The sequence below is a fragment of the Trachymyrmex septentrionalis genome, unplaced genomic scaffold (assembly GCF_001594115.1).
Source record: "Trachymyrmex septentrionalis isolate Tsep2-gDNA-1 unplaced genomic scaffold, Tsep1.0 scaffold14, whole genome shotgun sequence".
Classification (NCBI taxonomy): Eukaryota; Metazoa; Arthropoda; class Insecta; order Hymenoptera; family Formicidae; genus Trachymyrmex; species Trachymyrmex septentrionalis.
Window position 1 is genome coordinate 1,317,903 of NW_017304543.1, and position 20,022 is coordinate 1,337,924.

Consider the following 20,022-nt stretch of genomic DNA (forward strand, 5'->3'; position numbering starts at 1 on the left):
TTAATTCTCTTTGTTTGCGCAAACCGTCTACTTGTCCTGTTTATTATTTACAACCAAGTATCCACTGATTTCTGTTGTCTTACATACATACCGCTTAATCAGGTTCTCGATGAGCCGCGAGCAAGTTGCGAATCAGAACGTAATACCTGTGCTTTCGACACCCAAATTCGGAGAGAGCGGCTAAATAACATCTTCGACGCAGGCAGCGCCGGTAGACGATACTGCGGCTGCTCCAGATCGTAATATCGCTTTAATTATGTGCGCCGTATTTGCGCCGGGTCGCGTTATTAATTTCGGGTCCTCACGCCGAGAGACTTACCGTTACGACCTCGGGGGTTATGTCGGATCCCAGGAACCCTCTAGCAGGAACGTCGTCGGGTACGGAGACGTACCGTCAGAGGATGGGTGTGCAACCCTCCCCGGAATACACGTCTGCACGTACGATGCATCCGCCTAGCGCAGCACACGGCTCATCTTCGAGATGTTATTGCGCGAGCGTAGCCCATCCCTCGTTCTGCCGTATGTAAATTATTTTGGGCGCTAAATTAAACAGGTGAAACGGTGTTACGCGATAAGTTGGCGTGAACAGGATTGCCCGACGAAATATCTCCGTTTTAGGATGTTTACGACGGTTAGAGTTTTCGGATTCGTGACGTTGACGTAGACGCGGGCAAGCTAGTTCAATTGCGAGTTGGAAATTACTGTTCTTTTTGCGCGATAAGAACAACAATATCCGAGATATTCGCTTCAATTTAAGTTGTCTTCGCCGACGAAAGTTCTGACGTGACCGAAGTGCCACGTGATGAAAAGCAATGAGTTTCAATGATACTCATTATGTGGAACGTTCGTACTTCTCCAATAATGTACGTAAAATGTAAAAAGTCGAAATACATAAATATAGTTATTTAAACGATTTATATAAATGTAAAAATGTTCGTAATACTCCAAAGGTGCGAATTAAAGCGATAGAAAAAGAAATTAGGTATTCTATAACGCGCGCTGTTTATCTATTAATTAATTTTACAACTTCTTTTATTATTTATGTACATAGGTAAATCATCATCCGTGAATAATTATCAATTAATCTTCTTCTTATCATGTTTATCGCGGCATCGATGCTATTTTCAATTACCAATTGTTTCTATCATCACCGCTGTCTTTTGGAACAGGTACATACATACCGCTTACAGCCTACGACTGGAACTGGATCACACTTTATTATTTTTCACCGATGTAATTTTTCCTCGTTTTCCAGACAGTTTGGCCGGGCGTCTCGCGGAAAATATCCCCGCGGATTGCGGTCGCCGTGCAAAATAAATAATCCCTCCGTCGCTTCCGTTTCTCGTTTCGTTCCGCTTCGCGTGTCACGTGTCTGTTCCATTTTTATTGCGACGAAGCCACCTCGTTACATCGACCCGCGTATCTATTTATTTTAAAAAAATTGTATGCGCTTTTATTTCGTCCATTTTTGAATGCATAATGCGGTGTGCAGAGATTTCATTAGACTGTAAAAATAATAACGTTCGTAATATTCTGAAACTGCGAATTAAAGATTGAAGGCAGTAGAAAAAGGAATCAGGTCAATAAAATATGCGCGGTATCAGTTAATTCTACAACTTTTATAATTATTTATATTAATGAGATTTCATTTTTTAGCGTACCGCAATGCTTTAAGACGCTTACGTTATTACAGTATGCTTCTAGACGGCAGTTCGAAGTTCTCGGATAAAGCAATTAACGAACAAATACGAATAGAGTTGAAGTTTCGCCAATCGTTTTCTCTTACGCAACTCATTTTACTTGCCGAACTGTTATGGCTACTTAGAATACATTACGAAGACGTAGCAATGCCGCATACTGCCGACTGCTGCGAACTTTACTTGTTGCAAGTATCTACGTTATATTAAAGTGTTGGCCACAAATTATCTCGACAGACACAATATTGACTTAGGTTCTTAGAACATTATTGATTGGAATTGCATTATTCGAATTATTGTATCTATTCATGTATATATTCGTGTACTTCAACATAAATTAATTAAATATAATTATAGTTATATAACATAAGTTATTATATTCATAAATTAGAACTGTAAATAAGAAATTAGGAAAGAATTAATTTTCTATATATGTGTATTTATATCAGTAATTGTAAGGATTGAAAGGAAGTAGAGATTCGACTTGGGGAAATGCTTTGAATGTCTTCCTAAAGTGTATAAACTTTCGAGTGTTCTAGATTGTCATGTAACGAGAATTTACGAATGATTGTCACTTATTGGAAGACTATCGATCTGAAACTTGTGGAGAACTCTTTGTCAATTTTATCAATAACGGAGGTCTACTGTGATGATAATTTAATACAAAATTACTATAAGCCTTTTTATTTAACTTAACAAATAGATATAAAATTCTCAGAATTTCTCTCTATTTCTATTTTTTTCTTTCTTTTACAAATTATGCCAAGCAGACAGTTACATGTGTCATTTTTCACAATCTTAAATTATATAATCGATTTTGCATGCACAATATGCAATATTAAAAACTTTATGAGCCAATATTTAATGTAGTAAATTGTTTATTATAAAGAATACTTCGAGTTCTTTATTATAAAACACACACTTGTTTTGTGAGACATATCTGTACTTATTTTCTGTTTCTATTAAACTCAGATCAAATTGCTTTAATTAGAGCCCTTCAATTAGTGAATTAGATTTTAATTAATACATATCCGATATTTTTTAAAATCCAGATAAATTTGGCATCGCGATTGCGCCTGCTCCAGTCTCCGTCACGTGTGGAAGTATCATTTTAATGTCCTTTTTAATCTTTTTATTGACTTCTAGTTTCTTCAGCAAATATGTGAATAAACCCTTAACAAACTGCCCTTGTGTTTTATACTTTTCAAAATCGAAGTCCTCGTTGTTTTGAAGAAGATTAGAATTTTGAGCTAGGTATGTTATTATATCATTATACGCTAATTTTTCTTTATACGACAATTGATCGAAATTCACCGTCTCCTGAATCATGTCTCCTAGTTGTACTTCAGCCTTAAATACGTACATTTCGACCCACATCCACACGATGGGCAGAGCACCCATATCGATGAATTCTACTTTGTCCTTGTAATATCTAAATGCCTTCAGAATACTATTGTCGATACTTATTGTACCGGACAATAAAATACGAATAATTTCATGCAATAGTTCTCCGCGAGACATGGTTACTGGTGGTTTAGCTATTTTTAATTTTTCCCAAAGAGTTGGATCGTCGAGATATTGCTCTATCTCCTCTATCATCGTCGTTTCAATTTCGGTCTCAGGTGTTGGAAGAGCAGAAATCAAACTCGTCAGTTCAGGTAACCACTGACCTGTAGTGTCAGACTTCATGTACACGAAACTATCTTCAGATACTTGCATGCTTATCGACGGTTGTTCGAAAGCTTGTAAATAAGAATCAATTGCGGATTTCAGTTTTGCATTTGCTTGAATTATTTTACTTTTCTGTAGCTTGCGCAAGAGCGTTATCAGAAGTGTAATTTTATTTGGATACACCAATGGTTGAAAATCTGGTCCAAGTATTTCCTTAATTTTTTCAATTGTGAAAATCATTTTGATAGGCTGTATTGTTTTCGCAAATATATTTCCTTTTTCCAAAGTAGGCAGCAGATCAACGTAAGGATTAGATGGATTTACAGATTCTAACAATATCTTAGGATTGATGAGAGGTACAGTGATACTGTCGGGTAATGATTCATCAGGGAGATTTTCGCTAATTTTACCTTGGGTTAAGTCATTCGGATTAAACGTAGAATATATAACATCTGATACCAACTTCTTTGACGAAACTACGACGGGTAATAATGTCGTTGGACTCACATATTCTATAGTGACAATATATTGATTAATTACGTTCGTCAATTGCGAATTCTGTGTTACTTCCGGATAAGTTAGGGCTTCTTTAAGTATTGCTGACAATAATGCAATATTTGTGGGATAATGTTTCATATCCATATTTTTCAGGATTTTCTTAATATAATTTTTACCAAATATAATAGACAATGGTTGTAACACTTGAGTTACTATTGGTGAATCGCTATTTTGCATGAGTTTATCTATATCCGGCGATTTTAGAAGTTCCTTGATATCTGGTAAAACGACTTCAGGTTTCGTTGTATTATAATCATCACTCGTCGTTACAACTGGGACGTTATTATCAAATAGATGTACTTTAAGAGGCTGATCAATTTCTATAGACGGAGGTAATACTATCGCACTTGATACGACGTTCTCGGAATGCACTTTTCTTTCAATGCTATTTAATAATGGTGATTTAGTATGTTGAATTAGCTTTGTTTTAGTAGGTTTCTTTGTTGTGACTTCTTTAATTATTTCTTCCGATGAAGAAGTTTGATCTTCACTTTCTTTACTCGGTGATTCTTTTTCATCGTAATTTACTTTTGACGGAATATATATATATTCCTCTACTTTGGGATTACTATCGTCGACAACACGCTCTATCGGTGTAAATGTTGTGTATCGCGGCTGCTTTTTCTGCGGTTTCTTCGTCGGATAATAAGTTCCCAAAGAAGGAACATCAGACATGAATGTCGTTAAAGGTTTCGAAGTTAATGGTATCGTATCGATAAGATCCGATAATCGTTCTTGAGTATGGTCATGTTCAGTGACGTGTGTTTGGGTGAATTTTGGCTGGGTGACTTTTGGCTGGATGACTTTTGGCTGGCTGAATTTTGGCTGGCTGAATTTTGGCTGGGTGACTTTTGGCTGGGTGACTTTTGGCTGGGTGACTTTTGGCTGGGTGACTTTTGGCTGACTGACTTTTGGCTGAGTGACTTTTGGCTGAGTGACTTTTGGCTGACTGACTTTTGATTGGGTGACTTTTGGCTGACTGACTTTTGGCTGACTAACTTTTGGTTTGGTGACTTTTGTCTCTGTGATATGCACTTGATCTATCGTTGGCGATACCATCTTTGATTCTGTAGAATCGATTTCTGTAGGAATTCCCGTTTCCCATTCTACAGTTTTAACTTGCAATTCATTTTGTCCAGCGGGACCAGTTTTATCAACATATTTATCTATATTCCATACATACGAAACTCCGTTAATGCCACCTGAAGGCACATTATTTCTATACATATTATCTGTTTTTATTGCCATTGCTATTGAATTTTCCCGGTCTTGATCCCGATCTAGATAGAGATTTACATTTACTGGTTTTATGGAATATTGTGCGACATGACTTTCTCTTATTTGCTGAGGCTGTGGAATTGTTTTCAGAATATACGCTACGTTTTGAATTTTTGTTGTCAAATTCAAGGATATATTATTTTGTAATTTCGGTATTTGCTGGAATGTATTCACCAAACACTGTTTTGGTACCTCACACTTCTCTTTTTCCGTTGGTATTAAGGTACTCAGAAGCACAGATAGTGTTGGCTGTGAAATTAACTCAAGTTTTATGGAATCTACTGTTGACTGAAGTATTTGATCCACATCAGAGACCTGCACAGATTCTAAAAGTATCAATACATCAATTTCGGGTGACACAAACGGTGTGAAAATTCTAGAATACTTTTTCATGAATACAGCTGATAGCAAAGCTGAAGCCGGCTGTTGTACTGAATTAGTATTTGGAGAGCTTGGAACGCGATTTATAAGTCTTACTAGGAATGCCAATAAAAGATCTAACGGATTATTGTAGGCAAATTTGTTGAATCCCTTCAGAGTTTTAGTCATATCCTCCTTTCTATAATTGCGTACGAAGTATGTTAGTAAACGATCTTTCATACGAATAGTATCTTCATCAAACTCCTGAGGAATAACGGCAGAGAGCAGCATTCCTATATCTATATCTTTTTCCAGTAAATGATGCATATATTTTAAGTTGGAATCAAGATAAGTTGGAACCGTTGGAATCTTCAAGTGATGATATATGTAAGACGCAGAATCCTTTATAACCATTTGTATATTTGAATTAAGAATTTTGGTTAAGACAGAAAAAACAAGTGTATAAGCGTCATTGCCAACGGGATTTTTCCCGATTGAATCCCAATCATTACTATCGATGATATTATTTCTTGTTAGATCGTACAGATATCTGACGTTTTCTTCCAGTACGGGATCGTCGCTAAAGTTTGGTAAGTTTATCAGTATCAAACCGAATAGTTCTTGCGACAAAGATAGCTTTCTTCTTTGTAAATTATAAATAAGCTTGACAAACACTGGACCAAGAGCTTTCTGGGTGATATTTGAATTTTCATCGTATCCTATCATTTCTTCGTTTCTAATTTTACTTGGTGAGAGCGTATTTAAATCAATGTCGGTAAGATAATCGAACGTCTCAGATTTTGTTGGTTTTAGTAAAGTATTTAAATCAATTCTGTACCATTCTATCTCAGTGGCTAAGTATTTAGCCGTACATCGAATATAAGGTGGTAGATTTTTTATCAGCGATGACAATACGATACTTGTCTGTTGATTTTTATCTGCGATGTCTAATGTAAGTAAAATAGGTAATAAATTGTACATATAAACCATTTTCTTCTTGAGGAATTCATAAAGCGTTTCCAAGGATGTATATTGTTCTTCCGTCAAATTGTTTTCACGGCCGTAAAGCAAGTACGAGAAGATATAAAGTATGTTATCACGGAATGTCACTGACAGTTTTAAATTCTCTATTATTGCATACTTTTTAGTTTTGCCATTTGAAACATTTTTATCACTTGTTAGTTGATACTCATAGTTATTGCTATATTGTCTGAACGTCATCGGATTCAAAGATCTTCGTACGACGCCGAAGTCCGAAAGAGAATGTAGTAGAACATCATTACTTGGTTTGTATCCAATTGCCTTCAATCAAAAACATCTTTTATCGTTATACTAACTTACGATATATAACAGAAATAGATAATTATATTATAACAAATAAAACTCATGTATACAATTTTGTTATTATCCCATTTTAAGATTATCATATAATTTTGAAAGAGACTTATATTTTCACTTACTTCTATTTTTAATTTTGTATGATATTTGCCCTGAAAATGAAAGAAGTCAAATTATTACTACATTTTACCCAATATAAAATATTAATATAATATAATACATAATTTTTTAAATTTAACAAATTTTAACAATTTTCTCTGCTTTAGTTATTTATACAGATTATCGAAATTATATTTATATCTAAAAAATAATCGCTATATTGTTTCTAGTATTGTAATATTTTTGTCAAAATGTTAAAAATCTATGTCGACATAATAAACTTACTGTTGAAAATGCACATCGCAAGAATGCTGTTCCAGTTATGACGACAAAAATAATAGTTATTACATTGTTCACTATCATTTTGTAAAAAATGATGGCCGAATCAGGTCAAATGGAATTGTATAAAATATTCGAGTGTTGTTTGTACGTGTAAAACGTTTCACATTACACAATATTTCGTTAGATTTTAAAATCACTGCGCTTGCAGCGCATCACGAAGACTGAGGTAAGGTTTAACGAGGGCGGTGCCTTTATATGGAACAACAATCAAATTGACATGGTTAGAATTATGTAGATGCGTGTACGCGACCGCCGGCTGAGAATGAGTAACTCAGCAGGCGCATGTTATTGCTAACTGATAATTAAATTTTACTGTTCCATACGTCGGTATTCCTCTCCCACTAGTTCCTTCGGTTTGGTTGGTCTGAGCTGTTGCTTCGAGTGAGATGAGATACGGTTATTTGATTTATTATTCTTGATACCATCTTTAAACGACCCAGATGTTGTATTACTTTTATATTACAAAGAGATTATGCTACTACTGAATTTCTATCGCAGAATTTAATCCTCGGATTGTCATTCGATTTCATTGTAACAAAATATAAACTTTTCAGAAACTAGATCGCAACACGTCGTGACAGATGGTATTTAATTATTAAACAACACACGATTAGGAGCCGCATATTTTTTATCCGTAAATCATACGTCGACTCTGATGTTGTGTTACATATAAAAAAAAAATGTATCAATTCAAAGTTCGATCTTTCAACAGATTAAAAATTAATCACTGTATGATTGCATGAGAAACAATATAAATATCTCATGTGGGGAAATATACACAGAATAAATATGAATGCTGGAAAAATACAAAAACATTGGATCAGCTTTGTTTGAAAAATTCGCTCATCAAAAAAATGCTTTGCGGCATTGTCATTGATGCATCAAAATTTCGTTAGTTTCATTGTTATCTCACGGATTGTTTTCAATATCTTTTCGAAGCGATTTCTTCCTCGTGCTTTGATTCGATGCGAGAGCTGCCGTATTAAAATTTTTTTTTATCAAAAATAAAAATGATTGTAAGACCAGAGAGAACTAGTTTTTACATCATCCTTTGAGCAAATTTCTCTCAGATATTTACTCGTACACGCACATTGAATATTTGCGTAAATCAATTTTTTAATGTAACATTACATAAAGTTCTTATTATCGCAATAGTTGATTAGCTGGTATATCCAAATTAATAATTATCCTTGTAGAAGTTATTGTAATCATGAAAACGTATAAGATAACGCAAACAAGCGCTAATATAAATGCAACATTTAATGTGCGACACCTTTTAATCTTATTTACAAGTTCCAAGTCATTTCATATCTTTTCTATAGACGTACAGACGTACAGTTTGAAACGAGATACTCTGGTAGCTATACGCGCGAATACAAAGCTCACTGCTGTTCTCCTCTGATTGAGCGCGGTATATTTTTACTCGACTGGCCAATAAAACTGAAGCTGACAATCTACTGTGTCCCCTAACAAATGACAACAGATAACGTGCGACCGAAAGGGTCACACCGTCGTGAACGATAAGGTGGCAGGACAATGACGAATAGGCCTTCGCTGGATGGTTCGCGGAGTTTCCGTGGCTGCAATTCCATCGACGATGCAGCCGGCTGCCACTATCATATACGTACCAGGGGCAATTCCGATAGGTGATCCATTATCTTAAGCGGCATCGAGCAATCGATTCGCGCCGCATCTCGGCCGAGCGCTTTTTCAGATCCCTCTGGACTTTCGCGCACTGTAACGGCTCTCTTCCACTCTCTTTCTATTGCCGTCCCTTTTATTCTCGTGTATACGTAATTTTTTTGGATTGACTTGCGAAACCCGCGCACACACAAAACTGCATATTGCACTTCTATATTGTTTCCATCGCTCGTCCGTAAGGTCGACCTGTCGGGATTGGGATTGAACGATGCGCAAATACGGCAGCTCCGCGAGAGAGCTAAAAGCTCACGCGTTTTTGGAAAGGTATCGTTTTTCTTACATTTCCACGGAAGAATGAGCTTCTTCTATTTATTCTGCGGAGATTAATGACGCTGTTTGTCGGCGATAAAATAGCTCCACAATACTTAACGTATTATTCTGTTTGGAAAATAAGGATCGTGTATAATCAGGATTGTATGTAAAATGTAGAGTTTCAAAGCTGCTGCTGGTGCTGCTGCTGCCGCTGTTCTGCTTTCGCAAAACTTTCGCGTCATGATAATAAAATTAATCGATGTAAATAACTTAGAACATACGAACGTTAATATTTTATCAAAAGCTTTTGGTGATACATTGCGCTGGCACATATGCTGGCATACAAGTGACATTTTTTATTCTTATATAATAAAAGATATTTTATGAGAAAAATACTTGGAAAATATATGAAGTCTTATGACTCTGAAATGGTACACCTCTTTTAGCAAAATCGCATTTTACTAAAAGATATGAATGGATATTTATTATCGCGCACACATACACACGCACGATATACTAAATGTACTAAACTATAATATATGTGTATATTTTCATGAGAGTCAATATTTTTTATGACAGAAAGTGCATCATCCGTTTTAATAATTTGTTTTGTGAGAAATTTTCAATCAGTAGTATCATGAAAAATTTTATGACGAAATAACTGAGATAATTCTAGATGTCAACAATATTGACATTCCTCTCTGGCAATATATTGTATAACGCTATTTACTCTTACAAACTTGTCAAGATAATGATTAACTGTCATCAGATAAATTTTACATTATAAAAATCCAGCAACAGGAAAAATAGTCTTTTAATGTAGCTTGTCTCTCTTCCTGCATCGCAGCGATACGGGTCAAAATTTATTAAAGCTTCGTATCTTGATCAAATAACGCTTTTGATTGTTTTGCGAAATTGAAGAAAAACTCTAGTTAGGTTTTTTTTACCGTAGATATTTTTATTCATCCCTGGATAGCAACGATTGGACGCTTCTGCCGTACTATAAATTCCGCTGCTCGATTGCGAGAATCGCTTTTGGAGATTACGATTGATCGACGTTTGCCGAAACTTAAGCTTTTACGATACCGAAGAAATTCTACAAATTTTTACAAACGCTTTATGTTCCAACTTTCTGAGTGTGGACCCTTGTGTTGACCTGGATATCGATTTTCTAAAACTTAATCAATTTTGATTCGGGATATGAATTATAATAAGAAAACTTGTGCCACACAGAATTACTTCTGAGCAAAGTCACTGGGGCGATAATAAATTTGATTTTTTATTCAAGATTTTAAACCCGCTAACAGAAATAATCACTGAAAAGGAAATATTTTCCGTATTATATATAAGCTCATCTTAGGCGCTTATTCACATATACACGTATTATACATATGTGCACACACGTGTCTGTGGTCGCGTCTTGTGCACATATTTACACAAATCAATTTACTCATGATCTCACATTACACAAAGTTCTTATTACCGCAGCGGTTAATTAGCGTGAGTAAACCACCGCGAATATTATCCTTTAAGTATCCCAACAAGCCAACATTGCGAGAAATTAACTACTGCGGGGTTTATCGCTGTTCTTTTCCATTGTAATATCGCTATGGTATCGTATGCTAAAACTCTCTTCATAAAAGGAATTAAATACCGCTGCAAATGACCGTTGCAATGTACTTCCTGTTGCCGATTATATCTAATCGATTTCGGGCGTCTTAATAAACCTAAATTTCTTTTCTATTCTCTGTTCACAGGTTGCGGAAGTATCGCGCCGAAATCTACTTGGGGCAAAATTGCTACAATGGGTTACGCCAGCCTTGGGATACCCTTGACCTTGGTCTACCTGTCTAGTGCGGGAGGTCTTCTGTCGAGATGCGCCAGGGGCGTTTTTACACGAGCTCTTTGTTGCTGCCTCTGTTCGAATTGCGGCTATTGTTGTTACGATGAGAGGCGGATGCAGGTTAGCGATGGCACGCTTTGTTGAAAATTGTTCGTCGTTAGATGATAAAAAATTTAATCGCAGACGTCAGTGATACGGTCTTCCTCCCTTTGAATAAACTGGATATACGTGATGGGAAATGCATATGTCGCATCGACTCGACACATGCATCTCCTATGTCGGCAGGATACGCGTGTCCTGTTGACGATCGATAAGGATTAATCGCTGCCGTACCATTGATTGGTTATTGTTAGAGCGCTATTCAAATAAAATTGGATCAGCCTTCGAAATCCCCAGCACTCGAAATACAAGAGTGTAAACGATGTTGGCGTTCACTCGAAAGTGTTGCGACGCAACACGAATGTAATTGGTACACATGTAGAACGGTCATTCACGTGTGTTGACATGCAGATATGAACGGATTTTCCATTTTCGGATATTTTCTCATATGTAGGAGAAAGAGCGACGGATGAGAAAGAAGCGACAGCAGGAGGAGCTGGCGCAGCAGCAGCAGCAACAGTTACAGCTGCAGGAGCCCTTTTACGTTCGCGCGAATGCATCGACGTTCACTAGCACCGTGGAAATTAAAGCCAGCCCGAAAGACGAAGTTTCGAGTCTTGGCTCCGGCGACAGACCAAATGTTACCATACTCGCACCAATCAGTATCTGCCTTGGCGCGATGTTGTGCTACATCATTGCCGGAGCATTCACTCTGCATAAATTGGACGGTTGGTCATTCATAGGTAAGTTCCGTTCGTGTCGGAAAAAAAAAAAACTTCATAAATTGTGTTCAGTGTTGCGTTATCTATATCAACGTGAATTTCAGTAGTTTTTAATATAAATGTATATTTGATGAGTCTCAAAGTGTTCAAAAAAAAATTAACATGATCGTTTTTCTGTATCCGTATCAGATTGGTATAAATTCTGCGACGTATTACATACAGTGTAGTATATGTAAACATGATATATGTAGATATATATATATATGTGTGTGTGTGTGTGTGTGTGTATATATATAAAGTTTATACTCTCTAAAAGCTAACGGCTACCGCTTCTTCCACATTTAGATGCAAGCTATTTCTGCTTCATGAGTCTGAGCACTATCGGCTTCGGCGACATGGTGCCCGGTTCTTATCCTCGCCACACCCTCGCCGACTCGAGAAACGTGACAGTCTGGTTTTGCTCCTGCTACATAATGTCAGGAATGGCCCTGACGGCGATGTGCTTCAACATCCTCCACGACGAAATTGTCCATCGGCTGAGTCACCAAACAGACAAGCCGGAGCCGGTGAAGCCGAGCTCGTCCGTAGACGAGCTGTCGACGGATCCGTTCGCTCTGACCTCGTGACAATTTCCGTCGGGCAATCTGTGCCACAGGAACGGCACCGACGAGAACAATATATGTGGCACGGAACCACCCACCAATATATTCGCGCACGAGAATGAGATCAACATCCTAAAAGACACCTTCAATCAGGTAGACGTTACTAGAGATTGCAAACCGATCCTGAAGCTTGAGGATCATGTCCCACCGATCTCTGCTGTCTATATGTTACCCAAGGTCGACGAAGAGGCCGAGGAAAATACGGAAATGTGAAACTTAGTCGCGGATTTCCGGAGAACGACAGTCTGGCGGCCAGGTTCAATTAATTGGAGATTACCTAGCAGTGTTTTTATGGCTCGTAATCCAGATGGATAGGTATATATAACATGTTATATATGCTAAAATCGTGTTGTCAGATTGCGACAAAAAGACGTTTTTGTTGAATCTATTATTAACGTTGAATTCATAGTTAAGACACACTAATGACTTTAATAAGGTCATGAAAGTAATGGCGCTTAAAATATATTTATATTTATGTTTTTTTTATTAGAAGTATAAATATAGTGTTATACAATTTTTCAAACATATGAATTTTTTAAATTTAATTATTACTTTCATTACTGAAGTTGTCTACCAATATCTTTCTTTTATGATGTGATAAACAATTGTATATAATGTTTTTACACTATCTTAATATATTGTACTGTTTTACATGTCTAAATTCAATGATTAATGATAGAATCATTAAAACGTTTTCATTAATGATAATACTAATGAATATGCAGAACGTTATCTGAAACACATTCGAAAAAAGCAAAAATGATAAGTGCTTAAACCGTTGATGCAAGTAGGACATCCTCCTTGAAATCAATATAAAATAGATTTCATTTTTGCTTATATATAATAAGAATAATATAAATAAATTGATATAAAAATAGAAATTCAAAAATTTATTTTTTTTTATTCCAATTATTTTATTATTATTATTTCCTTCATCTCGAAACTTACATCCTACTCACGATCATAATTGAAACAAAATAGTAATAGCGTGATTTAATATTGAAATCTTCTACTTCTATATAAGTGATTTTAATTTTTAAAATAATATCTTTATAACTATGTATATCATGTCTTTGATACAGAGAGTATCTTACATAAGTTTTAAGTAATAGGCTACCGAGATAGGTAAAAAGGTTGTAGAAATTCAAATGTAGAAATTTCTTGAACTTTCATTAGACATTGCTATGTTAATTTTGAAGTGTCTTTCATAAATATTTGCTAGATATTCCGAAAATATGAAGTTACTACTTTTACAAAAGAATGTACCAGAAAGATAAAATGCAAATGGCGTTGCCAAAGTTTACTTTATGCTGATTTTATGCTAAGGACAATTAAAGATACGTAGCGTTTCAAGACGTGCTATTTAAAATTGCTGCTCGTAAGTGCAGTCACTTTGAGTCGTGTAGCTTAAAGTAATACGGATTAATTGAAGAAATCACGAAGAGTACAAAATTCCACAGGAATTGAAGCTATGAGTAATTAGCCATTACGACTCAAATATTTGCGTACCGACATTAACGATAGGAAATTACGTTTACGTCGTTGATAAAATGAATAGAGCAAATGACCAGCATAAAATAATTTCCCAAGGGGCAATGGTGCATTTCATTCGCGACTGGTATGCTGTTCGTGCGCGCGCGGGAATGTTGAAACTCCTCTTTTATTTCCCTATTTTCTTTATTCGCGTCACGTATACCGCTGCTGTTTCCTAAGAAACCCGTGGAATCGTCTGAAAAATTGATATTTCTTCAATATAAATAACATCTTTAAAAAAAACAGTGTTTTAAAGAATGCTTTAGATACTTCATACAAAAACGAGATACTAAGATAAATTTCTGAAAATATTTCAACATAAATAGAGAAGGTGAAACAGATCAAATATGCACGTATGCATCTCTAAATGTAAATTTTGAAGATTTCAAATTAGATTTTCTCTCAAGAATCGATATACAGTTGTGTTGCGGAAGTATTTTTACTATTTCGTTTTACGATCTACTTTTGCGAAAGTCTAACTCATGATAAAACAACAGACTCGGCAATGATGAATAAACATATTTTTTCGAATAATAACATCGTAATTCAAGTGACAACTTTTAAAGTAAATCATGAAAAGTTTTTACGAAATTAATTTCATGTGTTTTTTTTTTTCATTAAATTAATTTCTGATAATGAGATTGAGCTCACGCGCTTGATTTTTTAAGTAAGCACAGAGTGAAAGCTTTTGATTGCGTAATCAATCTAGGTGTTCCCACGGATTTGAGCGTAGCTCACCTGTTTAATATTCAATGAGATTTCGAGGACGTCCTGGCTTGCGAACGGGGACCGACTTAATGTTTCTACACGCCTACTTAGATAGGAACATGTAAGAATTTTTTATATTTCCGTATTTAAGCGTTCACAAAGTAAACGCGTTCTTGTCTGTAATATAACTAAGCTATCGATCCTTGCGTCTAGCTCAGACAGATTAAAGGTACACATGTACGCGGTTACTTGCGCGCGTACCAGTTTATCAATCGATCTGTCACTTTTCCTATGTCCTCGCAATTCTACCGAACTGTAATTTCAATCACACTGCCGTACGTGGAAAGCTGCGAAGATAGCAACCCGATTGTCGTTGAACAAAGATTATACTTCCGGAGAATGGTAGGAGCAATTAATGAAATGTCGCATTCAATGGAATAAAGAAATTATTTAAAGATATTGACTGTTCAAATACTCAAATAGAATCTACGGAATATTTTAATTGTAATGTTAACTCGCCGAGTTAAGAAATGATCATTTGTCCAACGATAATTGTAGCAAGTCTTGTAATATTGTAATAATAATTAGCAATGTGTTATTTGTTATACTGCCATCTGGCTGGACGCTAGAATCTAATGAATGAATGAAATCAAATTCTGTGCTCAAGAACAATAATTAAGGTACTTACGGATAGGCATTAATCCCTAAGGATATTGCGTTTAGGACGACTATCCCTGTTCTTTCATATTGATACTCGAATAGTCTACGAGAAAAATGCGTAAACAAAGCATAACTGTGAATTAGCTGTAAACGATTATTTTCGCTGCGTACGGGGCGACCTGCGTGCGTGGCGATTAATATTATGAGCATGTCACATCTATGTTGCCACATTATAAATATTCTTTACATATCCTTACGCGGATATAGATTATATAATTTAAAATCCAATATAAAGATAGAATAAAATATATGTTAAATTTAACTTGTATTTTTTTTTATACTATAAAATAGATAAACTTTCTTTGCGAGTATGATGTGAAAAATGTCTGCGCCGAACTGACGCGAAACCTTGTCACGCACGATGCAGAGGAATGAAATGGTTCCGGAGCGATTTAAAAAGTGTCCCTTCTTCTGTTTCCTGTAACATATCATACGGTGTAAGGGATTTTGTCGGCCGTCTCTTCACTTACGAGCAATCGTACGTATCATCAGCTCGATATTAAAAACGCCGAATGAATCGCTGAGAAGGCTGTAGGGCCCCGCCGTGCAGCTTGCAGGCGAGAGAATTTCGTACGGTGTCTAATGACAATCGATACTGGCTTGAGCAGTTGCTAGAGTTATCGTTATCACTCCGTCGGTGATTCGATGGAGGGTCGTGGCCGGTAGCCAAGACAAACTTTACTTTGGTGCTCGTACCAGGCCATCCAGCCATCGATCCAAACCCGCCCGTACAAACTTCCTCACACTCGAGTTCGAGTCGGGCGCTTGCTCCAAGCTGGCGCTACGGCGATTTGTTGCGAGAATCTATTTACAACTTTCCATATACGTCCCCGTGTACGCGAGGAAACGTGCAATAACCGTCGGCTTGTCGCGATTGCGAATGCCGAAAGAAATGCTTAAAAGTTGGCCGCCGCATTTCTTGGTTAAAGATAGGGTTCTTTAAAAAAAAAGAAAGGGAGAATGTTATCGCGCGATTGATATTTTGCGTAACGCTCTGATTAAAGTTACACTAATCGATATTCTTGTATGGTACTTAGGACTTATGGTTTTCTTTTAGTCGTACTATTTTAAATCACTTTTAATTCTTTCGAAGTTTCTTCTCGAGATAATAGACTCATTTACGAGGTGAACTTGTGAAGCGAATTAAAGTTTGACGTAACTTTTCACTGCGGATATTGAATTCGTTAAATATAAGCGAATTTGGCTACATCAAGGAAACATATATATCGTACCGTATCATCATTTTACTACTCGAAATGAAGAAAATTAAAAAAAAAAAAACATGCGCAATCTTGCATCTTTTAAAGTGTTTCAATTGATATTAATTATCTAGTTTTCAGTACGATCTTGATAATACATAATATTCTGTACTTCGTGGAATTATTATATTATTTTCAATAAGAATAAGAATGGAAGTATGACTCTATCATTTCTATTCTTTTTTTTCCCCATTATTATTATTTTTTTATTTATAGTTTTCTAACAGATTGTGAAATGAGAATGCATTATCTCACAAAGCACCGAGGAAAGAAAGCATCTTTATTTTCCTTGATTAGCATAATTACCTCATTAGAAAATATATAGCAGATTGTGGTTAGTAATTTTTTACCATATATAACGCTGTCTATGAGTCTGTAGAACGAGATCCCAGCGCGGCAAAAGTCCAGACCGGCTTCTCTCCTTTCACAGGATTTTCTTTTCTATGTAGCTCCTCATCTTTCGCCCTTACGTTCCGGTTTCCTCTGTCGTACTCCAGGGAAATATAACCGAGTTCAAAGCTCTCGATGGTCGACACGAAACTTTAGCGCGACAATTTTGCACGAGAAATATCCAATGAAAGTCAAACTTCACGGGATTCAGCCTCATTGGTGCGTTTCAACCTTGGGGAAAAAAAAAAAAAGAGCGAAGAAAAGCAAAGCTAGCCCGACCTTCCAACAACCGACTTAATGGAATTAATGGTTTTCTGCTGTCGCCTTACGTATTCATTCTGCGCGCGAATCAGCCTGTGAGCCCGTCGAGTTTTCGAAAACTTCAGAAAGTCAAATCTATGTCTCTTGATACTCAATTGCACTTCTACCGAGGGCAATTAGTGTTCTTGCTACTTCTGGCTACTGTCATTTCAAAGGATCTGAGTAAAGTGCTACTAAATTATGGCAAACTCACTTTGCACAAAGTTAGCAATATTTAATCAATGTGCTTATTTGTAATTTATTCATTTTTATCTTGTTTCTTTTTTATTCCCATCTCTTCCATAGTTCGGATATCTTTCGAGTGACAAGTTATTTAATGCTATTTCTTCATTAGAATAAAATAATTATTTATGTATTTCGATTTAAGGCAAACATTAAATAGATAAGTGTTTGCTATCTGAAGAAATCATTAGCGTTACTGCTGAAACGAAACGTCGGAAGTGAAATTGTAAGAGAGGAAATCTCGAAGAGAGATATCCCCCAGAAGTGAAATCTCATTTATAAATATCTAAGTTGCAACAATATTCTGACGACAATTCAACTTCTATAATTAATGAAGTAACGAGATTTGCTTCTGCCGTCCTTCTATAGTCTTATACAAAAGTGTGCCGTGTCTCAGTAATGTAATATTTTAGCACAAATTGATATTAAATCCAATCAAGTGTATCTCTGATTCATACTTTCGTCCCATCTCATTACAACAAACTTATAATTACTTATTACGTACTGTTATGCCAATATGTAGTGAATATTTAAAGTAAATATTGAAGTGAATATTTTTTATTTACGCCTTTATAATTATGGTATTTTTTTAATGAAATAATGCATAATTAATTGAATCTTCAAGCCTTTGTTGATAAACCGAGTTGATATATCGATATACACTGATGACGTTATGAAATATTACTTGTACATAGCATTAATATGTCACTGTACGATAACATTATATTAGAATTTATTGTTAGAACGCGTCAAATCCAGTTATTTCGAGTCGTATTCGTCATGACTCGCTTGTCGATCGCTTTAACTGAAACTCACGGCTGTAAATATGATATTGTCCTAGAATGTAATAGACGTGATTATGGGAAACTCTTGTTATTATAGATCTTGTTATTGAACAACAAAAATAACTTGAGAAATTTTCCATTATTGTAATACCGATTCATTTATTTTGTTAACGTGAGAGAGGAAATTAAATGTTGCAATTATGCAAGAAATGTCCATGCTGGATTTGGATTCATTTTATTTATGTAATTGAGATTATAATGTTAATAGAACTTAAGGAATATTCATTCTTACTTTATGTTAAGGATGTACGAAGACTTTGTGTAAGATACATTTTCGTTTTTATTTCTACATAGAGCATACATATAACATCAGAAAGTAAAGTCGAGTTCGTCTGAAGACATTGCAATAAATAATTGTCTTTTTTTTTTGAAAATTAACGGCGCTCTCTGATTTACAAAAAGTTTTAAGTGAATAAATAGTTTTGAAATTTCTATTATTATTAGATTCTGGAAGAGAGAAATATAAGATGTTTGCTAAGTAACGTACAATGCGACAGTCTAATCCTTTCCGTGCTTCGCTCATAAATCATCTCAATAATTCTTTATACAAGAGCAGAGGAAATCTTAATAAATGTCTGATTTCGTAAACTTCGCGCGCGTCGTCGATCAAAACAAAGTTTTCTATACGCTTATAGCGACCTGCTGTGTCCGCGAATTAATCATAGTTAAAGTTTTCCGGGGTTCGCTTATAAACTCATTTTTTCCGACGATCATACATTCCTGAAAGATACACAAGCATCTAGAACGAAGTTTAATATCTTCATCTTGATAAGGTCTGATGATGCCAGGAATAACGCACAATTTTTACCGTGTTAACAATTTTTTTAATGGGTTATTTAATAAATACCCGAGATGTAAGGAACCAAAATGGTCAGAAAGGCATATATAGGCGTATACACGGCGGACATACTATCGTCTCTCAGATTCCACATTGTATACTGAAGTTAAACTTATATTCTGTAAATAACTGTGAGGACGAACAAGGTGCGGAGTATTGGCCGACGAAATTGTAAAATACAAAGCGAACGATTTGCTGGGTATTGTACGTCTGTATAATCATTTGTCAAGCAATGTATCCTACGATAGGAGATAATAAAGAAGACTTATCAAAAATTTCAATGAGTCTTTATCGTATACAAACATACTACTGTACTTTAATATTCTCTTATATATGTAATATGTATAGTACACATGTATAAACAACTTTCTTTAAGAACGCTGATGTTCAATAGCTTTTACCATATATTGATTGTTATACGTATATATGTACATACATATACACATACACACATATATATATATATTTTTTTTTTATGTGTATATATATATATATATTGACCCTGAAAATTATATATATATATATATATATATATATATATATATATATATATGTATATATAGA

The 20,022-nt window shown here is 35.5% G+C and overlaps 2 protein-coding genes across 2 annotated transcripts in view; one reads left to right on the forward strand and one right to left on the reverse strand.

Annotated features, from left to right (window-relative positions):
- Positions 1 to 12,686, forward strand: part of LOC108745616 (TWiK family of potassium channels protein 18) — a 53,856-nt gene extending 41,170 nt beyond the window's left edge. The window contains exons 3-5 of the mRNA XM_018481879.1: positions 11,054 to 11,259; positions 11,693 to 11,981; positions 12,306 to 12,686. Coding sequence (XP_018337381.1) covers positions 11,054 to 11,259; positions 11,693 to 11,981; positions 12,306 to 12,586 — 776 coding nt within the window. The 3' untranslated portion in view covers positions 12,587 to 12,686. The remainder of the gene's footprint in view (positions 1 to 11,053; positions 11,260 to 11,692; positions 11,982 to 12,305) is intronic.
- LOC108745615 lies at positions 2,557 to 7,496 on the reverse strand. Its single transcript, XM_018481878.1, has 3 exons — positions 7,287 to 7,496; positions 7,025 to 7,054; positions 2,557 to 6,866 (listed from the first exon to the last, which is right to left on the reverse strand). The coding sequence occupies exons 1-3, from the start codon at positions 7,362 to 7,364 to the stop codon at positions 2,739 to 2,741; spliced, it is 4,236 nt and encodes a 1,411-aa protein (XP_018337380.1). The 5' UTR covers positions 7,365 to 7,496; the 3' UTR covers positions 2,557 to 2,738.
- Positions 12,687 to 20,022: the final 7,336 nt, after the last annotated feature.